Source organism: Polypterus senegalus, chromosome 9, assembly GCF_016835505.1.
Source record: "Polypterus senegalus isolate Bchr_013 chromosome 9, ASM1683550v1, whole genome shotgun sequence".
Lineage (NCBI taxonomy): Eukaryota > Metazoa > Chordata > Cladistia > Polypteriformes > Polypteridae > Polypterus > Polypterus senegalus.
Genome location: NC_053162.1, coordinates 48,716,599 through 48,739,596, shown reverse-complemented (window position 1 = coordinate 48,739,596; position 22,998 = coordinate 48,716,599). Strand labels below are relative to the sequence as shown.

Here is a 22,998-nt window from a genome sequence, read left to right as displayed (position 1 = left end):
CAATATGTGTTTGTTGATTTATATCCCTCATTTTTTGTTTTACTGAAGTTTTGTTTTTCACTTATATGCTGTAACTCAAGAAAGGGTCACCACCAGATCAGTTCAAAAGTAACCGGTGTTAAATGCTGTGCTCATAAATTTGGCCCCTCTTTTATCACTATATTTGCAACATCAAAGACTTTCAAGAAACTGCAAAGAAAAACTGTCTTCCTTTGCAACATGAAACAAGTTAATGTGGTTTTGTCAGTTTAATGCAGTATGATCAACAGCTCACAATTCAGTGAACAATAATTTAAGGGTCTGACACAAACAGTCTCCAATTAACTTAAAGGAGCATGTAATATTTTGAAATCAAAATGTCCAAATGTGCTAAGCCTGCTTTTTTATTTTAAAAGATTCCAGGCTGAAATTTCTACCAAAGTTGCCCTTACTATATACTGTATGTGGTTGGTTTATGGTGTTTGTTGGGCTATTTCAGAGGATCAGTTGTTTTCTGTTTTTTTATGCATTTATTTATAAGGCATCAACAGAATTATGTTATTTACATTAGTGAGAGTCAGGAAGTGCTTACAGGGTTGTAACAGAAATCTAGCAAAAATAAATTAATAATGAAGGATCCTAACATTTATTTTCTTCCTACTGCCAAAATCACATGAGAAAAAATAATCCTCATAATAATTTCCCACAACAAACTGAATAAGGTACCCTGCAGCAGAAATCTGGAATAGATTAACACTCAGCAGGAAGTTTTTCAAGCAGCATGAAGTCTCATATTAGAAACAACAGAACTGTGTGCAGCAAAATACTACTACTTTCAGCTGTACTTTCACAATGAAAGAAGCTATCCATCCCCTACAAATCACTTTAGATTTACTTGAAAGACTGATCCTTTTTCAGCTTGTAAAGTACATAACTCTAAACTTAAAATTCTTGTACAACCACACCAAATAAATTATACTACCAGTCCAAAGTTTTAGAACACTAATTTTTTCAGTTTTTATTGAAATTTAAGTGGTTCAAGTTCAGTAAATAACCTGAAATGGTTCAAAGGTAGCCGGAAAAACTGGCAGAGGTTAAAAAAAAGTTTAAGTTACCAAAAACGGAAGAATAATGTAGTTTAATTTCCACATTATAAGCCTTAAAAATGTAGATTTTTCTTTGCCTTAAGAGAAATTGCGAAGAAAACTAAGGTCTCAGCAAGTACAATTTATTACACCATGAAAAGGAACTTGGAAATTGGAGGAAACTTTGACAGGAACAGGTTTGGCTTTCCAAAACATTGGTTTGATATAGACATGGATTGTAAGTAATCAGCAAATGCTGGGACACCTGTAAGAATAGTTTGCTTTGATTTTTGAAGGACTAATTAACTTCAGTTGCTACAGAAAAGCAGTAAACTGTGAACACATTACTTGACCCTGAAAACGAACTTTTTCTATAACTTTGAAAAGTACATTATTTTTCAGATTTTGGTAACCTGAACTTTTTTTTTTTATCTCTAGCAGATGTGGAGCCAACCCCGACACAGACAGGCGGACATGTTGTTTTTCACCACCACACGTATTTATTATGTACAATATTTACAAAGTTAGGTGTCACTCAGACACAGAATAAAGTGCACAAACCCCCAACACACAGTCCTGTCCACACAAATGCCTCTTCTTCGGGCTGCCTCCACAATCTCTTCTGCCTCGTCCTGCTTCCACCCGACTCCAGCCTTGAATGAAGGGAGACAGCCCCTTTTATATTCTCCCGGATGAGCTCCAGGTGATTCCTGACACTCCTTCGTTGGCCACGCCCAGCGTGGCGGAAGTGCCGGCTGTTCTCCCGGCAGCTCTCCGGGTGTCCTCTTAAATCTTCCCCCCAGCACTTCCTGGTGTGGCGGAAGTGCTGAGGTAACAGGTCCCCAAGGCATTGGGGCGCCTCCTGGCGGTGACCACGGGCCCTTACAGGGTGGGGCTTCCATGCCCTCAACCCGTGGCCCCCAAAGCAACCATGTGAAACAGGGTGGGCGCAGACCCACATCCGGTCCCTCATGGCGTCCCGGCTGGGTCGTTGCCCCTGGCATCCCTGACACAGTTTACTGCTTACCGTTGTTCAATTTCAGGTTATACACTGAAGTTGAACTACTTAAATGTCAATAAAAACTGTAAAAGTAGAGGTTTTGTAAAGCTTTTGACTAGTAGTGTGTATTGAGTTAATATGCTAGGCAGTGTGCGGTGAGTTTAAGTTTTCCCAGAAATAAGATATACTCTAAAAGATAAAGTGTACATTTTTCTGTATCACAATATCTCTTTTTTGGGACAAGCATCTATGAATATCTGTACATGTTTTCATGAAGCAATAACCTAAATTTACCTCTAGATACACAGAAACTCTGAAATCACAGAATTTTGCCATTAATATGTGATTTTTATACACTAAAAAGACTGCAATATTCTACATGTATGAAAGCTCTATGTCAATAGAATGTGATTTTTTAATGCTAAAAAGACTGCAGTATTCTTTTATCTACTTTCAACCATGCACTGGAAAAGTGACTTCAGAAAATGGGTGAATGGATAGATGAATATTTCAGTATGCAGACAGATCAACTACTAAATAAACCTGATGGCAGACCACTACTCTTTATGTCTTGCTCCATCTCATTCTTAGCATAGAAAGGCTTAAATGGATCGAAAGCTGGTGACTGAAAGAGGCCACTGAAATGACAATTCTATCTGTTGGCATTAAAGGTTTTGTCATTCTGCTTCTGTCCTCTGTACCATTTCATCTGTTGCCCAATTGATTTCCTCTAGTCAAGAAAAATGCTAACACAGGAAGTGGATGAAGCAGTGTCAGTATAGTCTTAATTTCTGCTTAATGGCTTCACAAGTCACTAGCATTACCAAGGCTGGCATGTAGAGTCTTGTGCTGGTGCCCACACACAAAGAGGTGGTTAGCTAAGTGCTGACATTCTTCATATGCAGAGAATTAATTATCCACAGGAGTTTATTTTTGTCATGCTGGAGGTTTTGTTCCCCTTCTATTGCCACTAAGATTTTGGCATGTTCTGTAAATCTGTACTTAAGACTGTAATTTGAGTCCTTACATTTTATGATTAGTGGACTGTTCAGCATAGTAGTTTAAAGAGTGTTAGATAAAAAACAAAAAATCTTTAATAAAAGCATGATTCAAAAATAAAATGTTAGCTCATGCCTGCTCCTAATAAAGAACTGTTAAATCAATATGTCAAAGACGGTATTTTCACAATTGGACTTTAAAAATGTATTGTAGTTTAATTATCATGAAGCCCTATTATTTACTTACTTTTACTCAAGTAAAATAAAGTATTACTTAAAAGATACGTAATTTACTCTTAAATTAAAAGTTAATTTTGTAGTGCATTTTCTTTTCAAATTAGCATTACTCCTTTTTAATTCAGAAAGAACGAAGTTAAAAAGTTTATTGTTGACAGAATGTGTTTAATTTTTTAAGTACATATTTTTCCATATATTAAAACATAATTGCCCATAGCCAGATTTAAATATACCAGGAAGCAGTGATACTCAGCGGTTAAACACATTTTTTAAACATCCTACGTGAGTTATCACATTGGAAAATTCACTGTAGATGGGAGTGACTCTTTCTTTGCCACACTATAGCAGAGTTGCTACTAATTGCCTTAATTTTTAAACAAATTACTATAACACTGAATGCTCTGTTTTCATTATTTTGCACAGTTCAATGCAAACAATCTGTCCGGTAAAGCAGTGGCTCACTTTTATGTTGAATTTGGCGTTTGCAAGGTAAATGAGCCAAAAAGAAACAAAACAAAAGTAATACTGTACATCAAGAAAGTTTTCAATCCCCTTCACTTTTTTCACATTTGGTTATATTGCACCCTTGAGCTAAAATCAAATTAATGAATTATTTCCTTGTAATAAGCAACACTCAATACTTCAGAATGACAAAGTAAAAACAGGGTTTTGGCTGTCCAGGCAAACTAAGCTGTTAGTAGAGAAGGGCCTTGGTAAGTGAGGTGACCAAGAATCCACTGGTCACTGTGGCTTAGCTCCAGAGAAACTGTGTGGAGATGGATGAAACCTCTAGAAGGATCACCATATCACTGCGACACTTCAGTGATCCGGGCTTTATGGCACAGTGGCCTGATGGAAGCCCATCCTCAGAAAAAGATACATGAAACCCCACTTGAGGTTTGCAAAAAGAAACCTGATGGACTCTTAGACTATGGGAAATAAGATTGTCTGGTCTGATAAAAATTAAGACTGTTTGGCCTCAAGTCTAAACGTCATTTCTGGATGAAATCGGGCACTATTCATTGCCTGTTAAATACAATCACAGTGGTAGCATCATGCTATGGAGTTGTTTTTTAGTGACAGGGACTGGGAGGCTAGGCAGGGTTGAGGGGGAGCTGAACAGAGCAAACACAGAGATATCCCTAATGAAAACCTGCTCCAAGCACCCAGGACCTCAGTCTGGGCTGAAGGCTCACCTTAGAAACAGGAAAATGAAGCTAAGCACAAAGCGAAGACAGCACAGGAGTGGCTTAAAGTCAACTCTGGGAATTCCCTTTATTGGTCCAGCTGGAGCCCAGACTCCAACCCAGACAAACATCCCTAGAGAGAACTATGAATAGCAGTCAACTGATGGCCTCCATCCAACCTGACAAAGCTTGACAGGAGCTGCAGAGAATGATGGCAGAAAATCCCCAAATCTAGGTGGTGAAGCTTTTCATGTCATACCCAAGAAGACTTCAGGCTGGAATCGCTGCCAAAGGGGACTTCAATGAAGTAATGCCTAAGGGGTCTGAATACTTTTGTCAATCTCATACTTCTGTTTTTTATTTTTAATTAAATTGCAAAAATTTCTAATATCCTGTTTTCACTTTGCTATTCTGAAGTACTGAGTGTGGCTTTAATGAGAGAAAAAAAATAATGCAAATTATTTTAGCAGTAGGCTGCAACATAAAAAAATGTGAAAAAAAGGATCTGACTATGTTCTGAATGTAATGTAATACACCACTATTTATGAAGTATGTGTTATATATGAAGTTTTTTATATAGGGAGGTTGTGGAACTGAAGACAAAATAAAGATTTTTTTGGATAAAGTTTATACAATGGTCTGTTTTTTTTTATTTTAATACACTGTACACAAGCATTTTGGTCATCTCACCTAAACAGTGCCATCACAGACCCCATCAGTGAAAAATGTTACATTTAAAAAGAAATAGCTTTGACTGAATTTGTCCATGATGCAACTTCAAAAAATGTAGTGCACTTGTTATTTTAAAGAACATAGTAAAAAGTGTAATATTGGATGATTATAAAAATGAAATGGATATTTTCTACAACTGATCAAGTCTGGTATATCATTTTAGCTGGCTTGCTACAAGAATGCCTTTCAAGCTCAAGTTCCTGAAGCTCTGAACAGTTTAAGAAAGAGTCTCCGTGAGGTCTTATATAGTTTCACATGACTTGCTTTTAGACTTTTAAAGGAAGCACATGTAATATATTCACAAACAGCAATGATTGAAATAAAGATGTAATATCCATAACCAAATATGGCAGTAAGAAGTTAGAAGATGTAAAGATAGTCTATATATGCAAATACCCAAATAAAGACTTAGGGGGCTCTATTCACAAGCAAATGTCATACTTACAAATGGCCATATTGTAAAACAGAGTCAATATGATTAAATAGTCCACATGAGCAGTCGTGTCCTTAATGTTTAAATAAAAAGTAAACATTTGCACAAAATAAAAGTGTCAGAATGAAACAATTTGGCAAACGAATCACTGTGAGAGTAAAAAAATGAGAAGAAAAAATCATATTTAATGATACACACTAAGTTCTCAATTATTCTACAGCCTATGAATTATGGAACACATTCCAGATGTAATTGTCCCACCACACTTACTGAGGAATGATAATTTGTGAATAGATCTGCACATGTGCTAATTATTAATATTTTCTTAAAAGTAATTACTGTATAATTATAAGCAATCTTTTTCATTTACTATATACTAAATTTCATAAAACTAACATGGATCACATGATCTTATAACTCTGAGGAAAACAGAATTTGACATTTTCTAAAATGCAACTTAGCTGACTAAGCATGAGTCCAGGAACTTTGTATTTCAATGTGTGCCAGAGCCGTGTCCAGTTTTGTGTTCTGCCCGTCCTTGGAGGAACTAAAAAAAAAACCAAACAAACAAAATCTACAATGGGACACATTTCTGCACCCGTAATCAGAGGTGCCCATCATGATAGGAAGGGGCAGTGGCTGTCATAGTTCATTGTAAATTTGTGACTAAATAACTATGAAAATAATTTATAATAATAATTTCCAAACATGTATGAGAAAAATCAATTTCCTGTGTGTTCTCTGTATAGTATTTGTGGGGAGTGATATAATGCTTAATGTGTTATAAAAGGAACATTTTCTCGTTTTCATAGTATAGTGAATGCATATACTAAGACCCCTGGACTATATTTATAAGATTTTGGACTGAGATTTTTCTCTTAAAATGTCTGCAGTGCTGCATAGTGTATTAGGTTAGGTGTAATTTACCTAACTGGAGACGTATCTACAGTGCCTTCAGAAAATATGTGCCTTGGACGAATAAAAGCACTAACAAGCCAGAACGTTAAATATCAAATTTCATTATCAACAAGGACTGTCTTCTAATCAAGAAACTTGTTAGAATGAAAATCTGTAGCCACTGTGGCCCTCCAGGGGTGTGGGTGAATAGCCATGGCCTAGTCTCAGACTATGAGAAATAAGATTCTTTGGTCTGATTAAACCAAGATTGAATTGTTTGGCTTCAGTTCTAACTTTCACCTCTGTTGGAAACCAGGCACCACTCATCACCTGCACAATACCGTTCCAGTGGTGAAGCATGGTGGCAGCAGCATTACACTGTGGGGTTATTTTTCAGCAGCAGGGCCAGGGAGACTAGTCAGTGTTAAGGAAAAGTACTGAGATATCCTTAATGAAAACCTGCTGCAGAGCACACTGGAACTGAGACCTGACCAAAGGTTAGCTTTTCAACAGGACTGTAACCCTAAGCACAAAGCAAAGACAACACAGGAGTAGCTTAGGCACAACTCTGGCAATATCCTTGAGTGGCCCTGCCAGAGCTTGAACTTGAAGTCAATTGAACATCTCTGGAGAGACCTCAAAACAGCTGTCCACTGACGGCCACCATTCAACCTGACAGAGTTTGAAAGAATCTCAGAGAAAAATGGCTGAAAATCCCAAATTCCAGGTTTTCCTGAAGCTTGTCACGTCATACTCAAGAAGACCCCAGAACATAAATGCTGCCAAAGGACTTTCAACTATGCACTGGGTAAAAGGTCTGATTACTTGTTCCAATGTTCATATTTCAGATTTAAATTTTTGATAGATTTGCAAAAATTATAAAATCTTGTTTTTGATTTGTAATTCTGGGGTATACAGTGCACCTTCATGACGGAAAAAATGTATGTAAGTGACTTTATGGTAAGACTGTAGCCTAAGAAAATTGTAGACAAGGAAGGGATTAGAATACTGTACTTATATAGCAGCAGGTAAATTTTAAGACTATTCATAATCTGGGAGTATATGGGCTAGAATTTACAATCTGGTAAGAAAAACAGTAAAAAAAACAAGCAGACAAAAACGTTTAGACTTTTAGCACACCACAGATGGCCACTTAATGTAACAATATTTGGTATATTTATTACACACGACGAAGTAAAACTTGGGGAATTAATAATTAACTTTTCATTATCTGCAACTCATACGCAGGGCCGGCTCTAGGCTAAATCTGAGTAGGCACCAGCATAGGGGCGACAAGGCTCATTCAAACGCCACCAACCCCGTCTCTCCTATCGGATGTTAATACAGAGCATCGTTTATAAACGACCACCAATATGCATAAAAGACCGCCCACCGTCTTTGATTTCATATACTGTGCTGTACAATCACCGAGCGGGTCCATACCCCACGCTGTTGGATGCCGAATACAAATATGAACGCGCACCTATCCCCTAACCCTAGGGACGCCATGTAGCCTTGAGCCGAGCTAATACGATAAATCTGGTTTAATTATTAGAATAAAGATGCGCGTGTTCTGTGAAACTATGAAGCAAAAAAAATGCAACTATATCTTCACATTAAAATAATATAACATTCAACCGAACCAAATAAATAGCCTACAAAAAGTTATTATTATTGTAAAAATGAAGGCATTTAAGGTTTTAAATGCTTACTAGAAATATATTCTTAAATCACGCAGCAAAGTTTAATATACTTAGCCTTTTTTCTAAAATCGCTCATCGTAAACGAGCCAGCGGATGACCGTTGGATGGTTATTAAACTTAATATTCTAAATCGGTACAATTTAAAGTACACACAATCTGAGAGTATTCAAAAAGAAAGCGTTTTTAAAGTTCCTCCTCCTCCACCAACGACGCCGACTCGCCACTGCAGTCTGCATTTGAGTGCTGCGCGCTAAACTTGCGGCCATCACTGTCGCTCGCTGCCCGCCACACACCCACACATGCACATTCGCGCGCGCGCGCGCACACACAGACGTACGCCCCCTGCCTCAGCCTGCGAGTTATCCAGCGCTCGCTAATTTTTCGTAGTGAGCAGATGCTCAACTTTTTCCTCTGTTTCCGCAGTGTCATGATTTCCGTTTCCCTCTTAAATTTAGTTTTCAGGCAAACTGTGATTGTTGCTCCTCTCAGTCCCTACTTTGGGTTCTCTTTCTGGGGGTTCCGTCCATCTGGGCAACCGTTATGGGGGATATTGAGCGTCCCGAGTCTGGAGGAGAGCCACAAACTGGAATTAGAGCTCTACTGCCGGACAGAGAGTTCGTCACCTCTCGGAAAGGACTGCTGCTTATCTCTGAAGTGGTAATTATGAGAGTCGTTTCCCTGTTTAATACTATAGCGCACAACTTTTGAATTTCCATTGTTGTTTCCTTCTAACGGTTTGCTAAAATGACTTGTAAAAGAAATGTAATGTTAAGCTTTCTGCATTTGAGACTAGGATTTCACTTACTATCATATATATAACCAAATACTGAGACCCGGTAACTAGAATTAGAAACTCTTAAATGAAATGTTTGGTCATGGTTTTGGGTTTTTGTAAATAAATAACAGTTTTGTATTTCTGAATGAATGTGGCTTTCTGTTATCTCGCCTTGCTTGCACTTCATAAACAATCAGATAAGTAAAACAATATTTATGTGGCTTAGTGTGAATGGTAGCTGCCTTGTCAGCTGCCCCCTAGAAGAATATGAAGTGCAGTAATATTTTCATGCATCTTTCAAATAAAACAAGACCACATAGTGTTTTTTATAACATGAAATATTAGAGCACAAAGTATCTATCGAGATGGAACATTTACATCTGAAGTCATTTCCTGATGTGCTTATTATTCTAAGATACTGCAAGCGGTGTGGTCTTTCAGAGCACAGATATGGTGTTAAAAGCGAAAGATTAAAAGTTCACACCTCAGTGTATGATTGTAAGCATTTCAAACCACTTGCATGTGCATCTGCTAAAAGAAAATTTATATACAGAGACATATACAGTAATTCGGGGTGAATTTAATATAAAGTAATTCAGCACCCCTCATTCTAAAGCAAAGCCCCTAAGTAATATAATCTTAAGAGTGGGACCCCATGGACCTTACTTCACTTCAATCAACATGACACCATTTGGCAGAAAACTTCAAGGGACAGACCCCCCCTCCTGGACCTTACTGCGGCCATCATTAGACCGAGTCACACGAAGTTTAAATGGGGAAACCTGCCCTGGAACGGGTTATTGCTTGCCCATCCTGTTGTTTCCTGGCCCACCCATTTTGCAATTTCTGGGTTCGCCACTGATTTAAATTATTTCTCCCTTTATTTTCTCAGCCTGCTGTTCCCTATTCTAGCATCATCACTCACAAGGTAGTGCCGGTTATGGACAAGTTACAAGCACCCATCAATAAGGGTAATATGTAGTAGCAGTATGGTCAAGTGTGAATCACCCACCAGTAAGTTTAATATGTAGTAAGGAGTTTTGTCAAATGTGCAGGCTGCAGTGAAATTACTTACTTACATGACCGATCAACACATTGGGAATCTCCAAAAAAGTAAAATATATAACTTTCTTTTAAATAATAGAAAACACAAATCAGCTTACCTGATGTTCTCTTCTCTCTTTTTTAATGCTTCTATAACCTGAACCCTTATGGAAGGAGTCCTGAAAATTAACATGATTAACACGTATTCCAGCTTTCTGTAGGGAGGAAAGCAGAGCTGCAATTCAGTGTGGATTCTAGAAAAGAGGACAGTGTCATTGAGATAGGTAGGCAAAAGGCACATGACTGGGGATGGCTGGAGGACAGTCTTGCAGAAATGGAGAAAACATGCAAACTCCCTGCATATATTACATTATATTATATTATATTATAATCCTGGGTTCAAATTTCACACCTGGTTTCAGTGTGTTCCCCCCATGTAAGTGTAGATTTTTCTCCCACATCCCTTTGTACTGGTGACTCTAAACTGACCCCATTTGAGTGCAGGTTTGGATGTGTGTGAGTGGACCCTTTGAAGGACTCTTGCCTTGCACAAAATGATACCAGTGCCAGAAAAGGTTCTGCCCACTCCAATCCTCTCAACTGGATTAAGTTGGTTGTAGAATGAAATGTTGTATGTTGTTCGTATTTTGTAACACATGCTAGTCCTCTGGGATACAGCACAGTCCTCAAAGGACTAGTTATCCTTCCATTATGTGCGCATTAATTGATTGCATTAGCTGTTCTGCCACATGCGTTCTTTCTGTGTTGGTGTTTAAACGACACAAGCTGCAACTCCCCGCAGCAAGGGTGGGCATTTGTGGGGCTCAGATGTTAGTCACTGAAAAGGAGAAGAACTTTTGCATGTAAGCTGGCTTTAAAAGTGTTCAATAAAGTCTCTTCTTGTTTAAGTTATTTTTTCTCATTTAATTCCTCAATGTTAACTTTTCTCTTCTGTTCCTCTCTCTGTTTCAGTAATTAATGCTGCTGCCTCACAGCTCCAGAGTCACTTGTTCTCTTCCTGTGCTTTGCTATGCTTTTATTGATTTTGCATATTCTCCTTTTATTTGTGTTGGGAATACTTGGATGGTCTGGTTTCATGCATGCCACAGATGTTGGGCAGCTCTAAACTGGTCCATTATGAGTGAGTTTTGAGTAAATGAATGGGTGTGCTCTTCAACTGAACAAGTATCCAGTCCAAGGTGTGTTTCTACTTTGCAGTTGATACTGTAGGTTTACACCCTACATGTGTGAACTGGATGGGCGGCACGGTGGTGCGGTGTTAGCGCTGCTGCCTCGCAGTTAGGAGACTCAGGTTCGCTTCCTGGGTCCTCCCTGTGTGGAGTTTGTATGTTCTCCCCGTGTCTGCGTGGGTTTCCTCCGGGTACTCCGGTTTCCTCCCACAGTCCAAAAACATGCAGGTTAGGTGTACTGGCGATCCTTAATTGTCCCTAGTGTGTGCTTGGTGTTTGTGTGTGTGGGTTTGTTTCCTGCCTTGTGCCCTGTGTTGTCTGGGATTGGCTCCAGCAGACTCCCGTGACCGTGTGGTTAGGATATAGCAGGTTGGATAATGGATGGATGTGTGAACTAGGGATTAAAAAATAATACAATATATATATATATTATTTAATATACTAAGTTGTATGTTTTTAAATGGAAGAGCATGCAGGCATGTATCATATCTTGTACTATACAGAAGAAAGCACCGTGGGTGGTGTTCACATCAAAAGATGCACTATACAACTAAGACTGATTATGCTACACTGCCAGTCTGTTTATGTGACATACACTATGTACACATTTTTTTTTATATCACTTTGGCTTTGAAACTTCATATAGCTTTACCAGAATAAAGGATGACCACTACCTAGCAACAGATAACAGTTCTCAGTATTTATCGTAAACTGGTGCCTGGCTACAGACATTGTGTGACCAAGAGCAAGTCAGTTGACCTGCCTGTGTTTCAATTGGAAAACCAAAGAAATGTAACCAATTGTATCATAAATGTTGTAAGTCACCTTGGATAAATGCATTGGCTAAATAAGTAAATGTAATAAATTGGTCAAATAAGTCTAGTTACAAAAAAAAAAAAAAAAGAGTAGAAGGAATTCCTAAAGAAAGCCACCAAGGAAGAGCGAGAGACAAAGAGCAGCAGAGGTCGCTGACAGTGTGGCCCTCCGGGGAGTGATAGGCTCTGTATGTGTGGGCCAAGTATCCCAGAAGGAAACTGTACAGGAAGAAAAGCAGAACTGAGAGAGAGTTGTAACCGGAGTGGGAATATGTAACATGACCACAGTAAGCTAGGATTCACTCAGTGCCTCAGTTGCCAGGTTTAGGGTTATGGGATTAAGTGCATATTTAAATTGTCACAATGTACGAGGAGTTTGACCGTTCACTTTCAAATCTGGCTCCATTGGTTTCCTTTCTTCATCCAACTGACTAGGATTACCAAAGGCTTTAAATTGGCTCTGCACGAGAATAGATGTGTGAATAAGTGTACCCTGCATTGGACTGGTGCTCCGTTTAGTGGTGGATTCTCTGAAAATAAGATTGAAACTAGGGAGGAAACATCTATCAAAATGAATAACCAGCAGAAGAGCTGCACTGGAGAGCTGGCCTTGTATGGTGCAGTGACAAAAAAAAAAAACCTCTAAAAGAACTTCTGCTTTTGTGTTTTTGGAGCAAATGTAAGATCTCTCAAAAGTCAGAAGCAATTCTGGAGTTTGGATGGAGGTGACACCTGAATGGTGTGTAAAGCCTGGTCATGGCAAAGGTCCTAATTCAGTCTAGAGTCAGGAGTTGAACAGGGTGAAGACTCGGCTTGCAGGAGGAAGGCTGAGATTAAACAGAAGGAGAGAGATAATGAGACACAGGAAGTGAAAGAGGAGTCCTTTTGAAACCGGAGTGATGGGAAAATGTCATTAATAGATAGGGATCACTCATCAGGAATTACGCAGCCCAAGGAGGCTGTAAGTTGGAACTCTATTAATGTTTTACTTTGTATACTCTTTGTTTTCATGTCTTCCTTCTGCTGCTTCATTAATAAAAGCCCAATTGTTATTAATCTTTTTCGCTATTATTTTAGTGTGGAGACTGCACCCTGAAAGTGTCAAAATGTAAGATAAAGCAAACGGCATCCTAAGAAAATACGCAAACCTTTGAAATACTGTATTTAAAACTTCTATTAACCAATGATTAAACAAGACAAGACCTTTTTGTATATACTCCTAAATAATTTATGCCAAGTATGAAACACTCAAGAAGTAAAATTTACATTTATAAAAGTGGTTGATTTTCAAGCCTTCATGGCAGATTAAGAAATAGAGTTACTTTATTTTGTAAACCTTAGTAATCTAAGTTCATATTTTTAATAATGTTAAATGTTCTTATTTAGGTAGTATAGCATTGCGATATTTATCCCTTTTAAATGTAGCTTTAGGTTTATGAAAACTTTATTATTCCAGAGGGAAAGTCGTTTGAATTTGGGATACACAAACATACAACACAAAAACAATAGCCAAGAATCAAGAAATAATATGTATTAGCATTTCATTGTAGACTATTTATTTATATTTTGTATAGAGAATCCAGTGTAAGATATTTGCTTCATCAGTGTCACTATGTGGGCCTCATCCCCATATGTGCATTGTACTTTTATTGAACTTCTCTTTCTAGTATCCATTTTGAATAATATAGTTTTAATCCCTGATTGCAGGTTTGTAATCTGTCCTTTTACAAAGAATGAATTTGGATATGTAATATGTCCTTAGCTTACTTCTTAAGTTAAACTAAACAATGCAAAAAAAGGTTCATCCATTTGGCTTGCCCCTTCTCTTGAGAAAATTCATCTGGATCTGGAATATGACACTTTAGGCGCTGCTTATTACCATACCAATAGCTTTTTTCCTAGACATTTGCTAGCAGCAGCTATTTGAAAATGATGAAAATGTACTGTCTCATTGTTCCTAGGATATGGGTTCACTACTTGGACATTTGTTCTCTGTGTGTACATTTTCTCCACATGCTGGTTTCCTCTCACAATCTTTAAAAATGGTGTATTATGTCAGTTTTATACTGGCCTGGTATGAGTAAGTGTGGGTGTGTGCATGCAACATGCGGACATCATTTCCAGTGTTGGGTCCTTTCTTCTGCTTGATAGAATAGGAATCTTATCAACCTGTTAGGATAGACTTCAGTTCCCATGAGACCCTGCTAAGTAAAAAGTGAGTTTGCAAATGGATGGACTACTATTAACTTTTTTGAAATGTATGTTATAAAACCACAGTTTAGCTTTTCTTTTAACTGTTAACATTACACTGAAATCTTTTCTCTAATTAATTTCATATAATATAACCTTTACCTGTGTTTTCAAAAGTTACTTAAAGCATGATTCACATTATACTGTTCATTTTGGAAAAAGAATGGTAATCTATAAGTTATATATTAGGAAATATTCAAACAAAAGTACATTTTTTTTTTTTTATTAATTTTATTATAATCAATACATAGTAATCAAGTTTTTACAAAAAAAAAAAGAATTATGCTAAGAACAGATCGATCCCCACCCTTGAGAGAGAGAGCAAGCCAAATGGTGTAAAATTTAAGGCTTGTAAAAAATACCTAAATCAACAAATTCTCTGTGCTTTATAAACACATTTCAAAATATTACTGATTAGATCCTGCCATGTTTTGAAAAAAGTCTGTACAGATCCTCTAACTGAGTATTTGATTTTTTCCAATTTCAAATAGTATAACACATCGGTTTCCCACTGACTTAAAGAGGAGAGTTTGGGTTCTTCCAGTTTATCAGAATAAGTCTGCGTGCCAACAGTGTAGTGAATGCAATCACAATTTGTTTGTCTTTCTCCACCTTAAGACCCTCTGGAAGAACCCCAAACACAGCTGTTAATGGGTTAGGAGGGATTGTGAGTCCAAGACTGTCTGAGAGGTAATTAAAAATTTTTGTCCAGAATAATGTTAATTTGGTGCAGGCCCAGAACATGTGACCCAGTGAGGCTGGGGCTTGGTTGCAACGTTCGCAGGTTGGATCATGCCCTGGAAACATTTTGAGAGTTTTAGTCGAGACAGATGTGCTCGATATATAATTTTGAGTTGTATAATTGTATGCTTTGCGCATATGGAGCTTGAGTGAATTCTCTGCATTGCTACTTTCCACTCCTTTTCTGATATATTAATTGAGAGGTCATTTTCCCAGTGTCCTCTTGGATCTTTGAAAGGAAGGGATTGTAAAAGGATTTTATATATTGTAGAGATGGAGTCTAACTCCTTGAAATTGAGCAATACTTTTTCCAGCGTGGATGAGGGTGCAAGATGAGGAAAATCTGGAAGGTTCTGTTTAACAAAGTTCCTGATTTGAAGATAGTGAAAGAAATTTGTAGCTGGAATGTTAAATTTGGACTGTAATTGTTCATAGGATGCAAAGACGTTGTCTATATAAAGATCTCTTAACAAGTTAAGTCCAAATTTTTTCCAGATATTAAAAACTGCATATGTTTGTGAGGGTTGAAAGAGGTGGTTCTTTTGCAGGGGTGCCACAGAAAGAAGCTTCTCCGTCTTAAAATGCTTTCTACATTGGTTCCAGATTCTAAGTGAGTGGAGCACAATTAGGTTATTAGTGTATTGCCGATAACGTGTGTTTATTGGAGCGCAGAGCAGGGAATACAAAAGTACATTTTAAAAATATACTGTATCATAAATATATTGCAGAACAGTAGAACAGAGAAGTTTTTTTTTTATTTTTAGAGAGTAGATCAGGGGTTTTCAATCTTGGTCCTGGTTTTTGTTCCAACCAGATTCATAATCAGTGACAACAACTGATAACACTGATCTCATTTAATTAGCCAGTATTTTTTTCCACTTCTCATATTCTACATTCAGAAAAGCACAGCAGCATGATTTGTACATTTACAAGACACTTAGAAATATTTCTATGTTTGCTATAGATTTCAGTGCTTAACTCTCTTTTGTTGATCTATACTAATAAAAGGCAAAGCCCTCACTCACTCACTCACTCATCACTAATTCTCCAACTTCCCATGTAGGTAGAAGGCTGAAATTTGGCAGGCTTATTTCTTACAGCTTACTTACAAAAGTTAAGCAGGTTCATTTCGAAATTCTACATGTAACGATCATAATGGTCGATAACGGTCGACAACTTCCGCCATGTTGAACTTTCTTATTTATTGCCCCATCTTCCCTGAGCTTCCCTGAGCTAACCGAAACCGATGTACGCACTTATTTCGGTGGTATGACGCCACTGTCAGCTGCCATATTGAACTTTCCAACGTCACTAATTCTCCAACTTCCCGTGTAGGTAGAAGGCTGAAATTTGGCAGGCTCATTCTTTACAGCTTACTTACAAAAGTTAAGCAGGTTTCATTTCGGAATTCTATGCGTAATGGTCATAACGGTCAACAACATCCGCCATGTTTAACTTTCTTATATATTGCCCCATCTTCACGAAATTTGGTAGGCGGCTTCCCTGAGCTAACCGAAACCGATGTACGCACTTATTTCAGTGGTATGATGCCACTGTCAGCCGCCATATTGAAGTTTCCAATGTCACTAATTCTCCAACTTCCCGTGTAGGTAGAAGGCTGAAATTTGGCAGGCTGATTCCTTACAGATTACTTACACTGTCGGCCGCCATATTGAACTTTTCAATGGTCTTTGTTACTTATTGGCCCATCTTCAAGAAATTTGGTACGCGGGTACCCAACGCTAACTGAATCCTACTTACGTACATATATACGTCCATAGCCTACAGCTCGGTCACCGTGAGGCGTGTTGGGTCCCCATCCCAACGCCTCCCACGTTGTTGGCTGCCTGCCTATATAAGGCCGTCCGTCGCTCCAGTCTCTACATTCCCTTCCGTGCTTCGCCACGGGATTCACGTCTCCCTGCTGATAACTACAGCCTTTTTATTTAATCCACGGCTTCTCCGCTGTTTTATTGTTCATTTATTATGATTATAGTTATTGTGTAGGTATTTTAGACTTACTTTACATTGTTCAGGTACCCATTTCCTTTATCATTCCAACCATACCCCCATTAACATGTCTATCGAGGTGATCACCATCGATCAAAGAACTGTCACTTACCGAGTGGTTTTCATGCCCGAAGATGGCACCTACCTTTTCAATTCTCTTTGTTACATATTGCACGGCCATATCAGGCTCACTCTTGATATCCGGAAGAACATTGTGTCTTATGTATTGAATGACTGGGACAGGTTCAAAGTGTGGACTGATGAAGGTACAGGAGATAATTATACTACACAGGAGCACTATAAGAGTGAAATGCTTAAGCCCTTCACCTATGGATCTGCATGTGAGTTGATGGCTGCCGCTGAATTGTTTGGTTGTCACTTTCAAGTGTACCGAAATGGCCAAATATTTTACACATTTCGACAACAGCCAATGCCTCTTAAACATCTTAGATTGACAGGTGACGATTTCAGTAGTTATCGATGAAACCGGTTGTATACTTATAACACTTGACAGATGCTGAATGTCTCTTCAACACGTCCCACAAATACTGTCGTAATTGAAACAAACCATGAAACTCAAACCGATTATGACAGCAGCAATCCAAGCTGTGAGATTTGAAACAAGATTACTGTTCACATGGCCAACTGTACGTTGCATGCTCAAGAGTAAGCTCAGCGCACAGCTTGGTCATATTACAACCGGTGGGCCAAACTCACAATGTGGTATACAAAGACATCCTTAACAAATAATTATTGGTATATTTTCCCTCAGTTTAAAAAGGTTTAATTTTCTTCTTAATAAAAATTTTAAGGCAGTACTTCGCCGCTAGTTTCATTATATTTTGCCCTTTTTTTATGCAGTTTGCTCCCTTCGTTGTATCTTAGTAATGACAATTTAAAACTGGCAGAGCAAACAACACTGAATAATCAAAGGCTGCAACTACTTTAGTGTTAGACCCACTAATTAGTAAATAATGGATTAATTAAACTAGAACTCCTGGAAAAGTAGAAAGAACATCAAGATGAAAATATTGATAAAAAGAAAAAAAATACTTTATTCCCATATAACTGCTTAGCACATTTTAATATATATATATTTTCTTTACGAAACTTAGTTTTCTCATTTCTATATTGTTCCCAAAACACAGAATTTGGGAAGTAACAGTTCACTTAATTATCCCAGGAGTCCGATTAAAAAAAGAAGCTGGCTGGAACAAAAATCTACAGCCACAGTGGTTCCCCAGGACCACGACTGAAAACCCCTGCAGTAGATATTAATATATAAAATGCTTTTCAAGTCTATGTAATGAAGAAAATGAGGTATGGGTGGACACTTAATACTATACACAAAATGCAATAACCTGTACATCATGCATTAATAAACAACAATAAAACAAACGTCTCCAAACAATTATTAATACAATGTTTATTATTCTTTACTTATTTTAGTATTTAATCGAATTCTGCTGTCAGGTAGAGTCCTGAAGCAGAGCAGATGACATTTACAAAGCTGATCATTTTGGAGAGTCCAAAGCACTCAACTCTCTGTTAATGCAGGTCACCACATGATTCATGAGGATCAAGGAGAATTTATGCTTCAGTTTACAGCTGGGATGCACATGGAAGAGCAGAACATATTCACTCATTGTACTAAGCAAGAAGGGAGACAACAGCGTCTTCTGAGGTTTCTCACAGCAAAAATGCATTTGATCCACTATGTTTCCATCAATGCTTGAGCACAACTCTCTGTAATGTGATAGCTGTACCCTCCTAAATTGCAGAGTGAACTCCTGATATACATAACGAAGGTTAGCGATGCTCCATTGACAAGCCAATGAGTGCATTGCATGAAAGTTGACCGTGAAGATGGATACCCATGGAAGTTGTGTACTTGGTATTTTAAAAACATAATGTTTTTTTTATTATTGGTTGATGGCATGGGAAGAGTCAGGCATGAAATATACATTAAGATAATGCAGCAACTTAATTGTATACCAATGAACTGTTTGGCACAGTTATGTTTCATCAAAGAATTCTTGTTTTATCTCCAGTACTTCTTAAAATCTACTTGAAAGCCACAAGGAGAAAACATCCTTTGTTAGTGGCATTAGGCATATGGTAGGAACCAAACCTGGATGGGGCAACCAGGCAATTGTTTGGCAGTCATTTACACTTACCCATTAACACCATGGCAATTTAGTTGCCATTTAAATTAACACACATTTCTGTATTGCTAGAGAACATTGAAATACTCTGAGGAAAACCCAAGTTTAAATAAGGTGAACATGCAAACTCCAGTCGACCAATAACAGTTACTAATGAGTGTGCCACGTTGCAACCCTCTACAATACTATTCAGTGTTTTTTTTTTAAGTAATTTATTAATAACTGACCAACATTACATATCTTTTAATAAGATGTGTTCAATTTAATTAAAACTAAGTGGCTATCAACTTAACAGCTCAAGAGGAGCTACACATGGGGTGTAATAGAAACTTTTCTTTCCCTTTTTTCATGCTCACTGCAGGCAAGCTGAGCTGGACAGCTTTTCTTAGCAGTTATTTTATAATATGCTTCAAGGATCAATTGTGTGGAAGTATTGTAATGATAGACTCAGTAGTCTTAAGGAGTCTGGGCTTGGCTAGTCCAACAATCAATTTAATTAAAGTTGTATAAAGATATAGTGAATCCAAGGAAATTAAATGTTACAATGCTTCCAGACAGTCAAAAAATATTGTTGTGCTAGTAACTGGAAAATAGAATCCACAAAACGAAAAGACTAGAAGAGGAGACGCAAATCATAAACCAAAGCAAAGATTGTAACCACATAAAGCTAAATATTTTAATCTAAACTAAAAGCATGCAATCAAAATTCGTAGTCAAATAAACAAAAAAATTCAAAAATTCTTTAACCAGAAAAGTATTTTGGAAAAAGGTTTTGCCAACAATTGTTATGAGTCATCTGCAATCTCAGATAGAGCAAGAAGCCTGAGCTGATCTTTTATTCCACTGTGCAAATAACGACACATGCTGTCACCCCCAAAACCTCTCCAAAGACTACTGTGAATCACGTCTTAAAAATAACAATCACAGAATGGCAGCACCCATTAATATATCAAAATGGTTAAAAATATTTTTAACCAGTTCAAATAATTTTCAAATTAAAAAATCTGGATACATCATGCTCCAAAGTGCAAAACAGGTGTAAAATATTAGAGCTAAAGATGCTAAAAAGCCTGCACAAACATATCCAAATCTTTATTAATGCAAGATAAACTCGCATCTTAATCTATTGACTTTAACCAATTTCTAACTTAGAATACACTTATTTATTACTAAAGCAACATATTTTTAAGACTTAGTGTTAGTTATTTTGTTACAATTCAGAAACCTTAATTGACTATTTTAGTTTTAAACTGCTATATTAAGATTTTAATTGTTTTCGTTTTCTTAGCCAGCTATCAGTTAATATTGGGGTGAAGATGAGAAAGGAACCACCAGCTCTCCATCTAACAAACTTCCATTTAATCTTGTGCACAGTATATGCATCATGAGGTATCTGTATTAATACAATGGTTTAAAAAAGGGAAAAACCAAGAGGTACAAATCTGTTCTGGACCACAAAACATGGATAATTTTCCCAGGAAACAAAAAATCTACAATGTGATAAAGATTTGTCTTAGAAAAATGAAAATGCTAATAAACCATAAAATGAAATACTGCAGCCACCAAGGACTATAACTGATGACCTCATATTGTTTTAGGATCAGTTTTAATTTCCATATAAACCATCATCATGCACATATATGAGTCATATTCTTTTTCATTCAAGGGCAGAAATGATGTGAAATTGAACAGTGAATTGGTTTAGCAGTGGATATTTTGCAAACAATCCATCAGATTGTGGCAGTTAAATGACACCTAGTCTACAGACAAAACTTTAAAGTTTACTAATCAGTCTAGATCCCACTCCTCACTAATAGTCACATATTAGTGATTATCAGAATGAGATTTTGAGTACAAATGGCCAAAATGAGATTTCCCCAAAACAAAGCTGGCCAAAAACTTTAAGATAATATGAGGGTCTTAACTATACAGGAAGACCCTGGTGCAGAATTGCTGCTTCCCCAGATCAAAAAGAGCTAGGCAAGGTTACCTGTGCACTGAGGATACTTTCTGGATGCTTACCAGTCAGGGCTCACAGAGAGAAAACCCCGAAACATGAAGTTAAGAGTTAGCAAGGAGTTAAGAGTTTTTGTTATTTAATTAAACAATATATCAGTGCCACCATTGGCAAAGGTATAAATTATACTTTCATAATGACCCTACTTGACTTGCTCTGTAGATGAGAGCTCCAGCCTTTATATTTAGATCAAGATAACTGAATGACATTTGTCTAATGAAACAGAATAATTCAATGCATAGGAAAACTCTAGGATTCAAGAAATATCTACTGTAAACACTCAAGACACATAAGAAAAAACAGCATATAGCACCGAATTGACTATACTAGAGTCACGTGAATAATTTCTTAGGTTAATTTCTACTTGGTTCCATATGCTTTTCTATAGATTGAAGTGAAATCTGGAGATCAGCTGCTTTCCCTGGCTATGTGGTTTTTGCTTGAGGCAAATGGCTGTAATTAACCCTGTAACATATAGCCTTAAGCCAGACAGGGGCTAAGCAGGCATTATTACGAAGAATCTCTTGATTTCAGCTTAAGAAAATTGAATTTAAACAGCTTGCAAAGTGGAAAGTTTTCCCAACAGAGTTATAAATGATCCTTGTTACACGGTAACTGTTACACAGAAGAAAGCAACACAATTATTGCTGACTGTTTTGTAACGAATTCTGGGTTGTCTTAATACAGGTAAAGCACTTTATGACACCTTGCTTCTTAATGCATCATTCTCTGAAAACTATTGCATTTAGTTTAGATAGATTCTACCAAAGAACTTATGGATCTTGCTGGTGCATACACTGGTATCTAAGCCCATGGTTTTGTTTCAACTGTGGCTGTTCATCCTTGGCATGATATAAATTTGTTGAGTACCTGATTCCTGTGCTTGCTCAACCTTGGAAGTTGGTAGCCCCCAAGTATGCAATATAGCTGTCTTCCAAGTTACACATTTCACAGACGCCCTGCTCCTTGGAGCAAGGTTTGACTTTATACCCCTTTCAGGTTGAATTCATGATAGAGAACCAAAACTTGAACATTTACTAGTATGCAAACACACAAGTTGAGTGAAATTAGTTTTAACAGGAAGGTCTTCTTCCAATTTAACCACAGACCACTTTTAAGGATAGTTAGGGCCCAACTTTATTATGCTCTGTGGCCACTAGGGGGTGTTCCATCTCCCCAAACCCCTGACACACACTGGCTTAAACACACGTCTCAATAAACAAAGGGTGTTTTAATATGGGAAACCCTTCATCCACCAAACACTTCTCGCGACACAAACACAAGTACAGTTAAGCACACAGTAACTGTCGTGTTCTCTTTATCTCTCTCTCTCTGAGTCAGGCGGTTTCTTTTATGTAACACCTGGAAGCACTTCTGGGTGCTGAGGGAGCCCAGCAAAGTAGGGTTTGCCAGTCTCCACAATACTCCCTAGCGGCACCCATGGAACCCAAAAGGACTGAGCCGAAGAACATCTAGGGCTCTGGTGGAGACAATGTATTATGCACACTATCTCCCCCAGTCCTTTCCCCTCTGAGAGCATCCTGGCAAAGTAAGGTTCCCGGCCATCCCTCAAACCTATTATGTTTTTCCCTCAGAGCTGGAAATAGGTCAATTGCTGGATGACCTAGGCCCTATTTTCAGTAGCTAGTAGTGCATATATTGGTTCTTCGTCATGTTATTTCAGTTTCTATCAAAGCATGAGTAGGTGTCTCCAAATTGACCTTTGATTATGGGTTGGTG

The 22,998-nt window shown here is 37.7% G+C and overlaps 1 protein-coding gene across 1 annotated transcript in view; it reads left to right on the top strand.

The window, feature by feature from the left end:
* Positions 1-8,600: 8,600 nt before the first annotated feature.
* Positions 8,601-22,998, top strand: part of cmtm3 (CKLF-like MARVEL transmembrane domain containing 3) — a 32,238-nt gene continuing 17,840 nt past the window's right edge. The window contains exon 1 of the mRNA XM_039763096.1: positions 8,601-8,908. Coding sequence (XP_039619030.1) covers positions 8,792-8,908 — 117 coding nt within the window. The 5' untranslated portion in view covers positions 8,601-8,791. The remainder of the gene's footprint in view (positions 8,909-22,998) is intronic.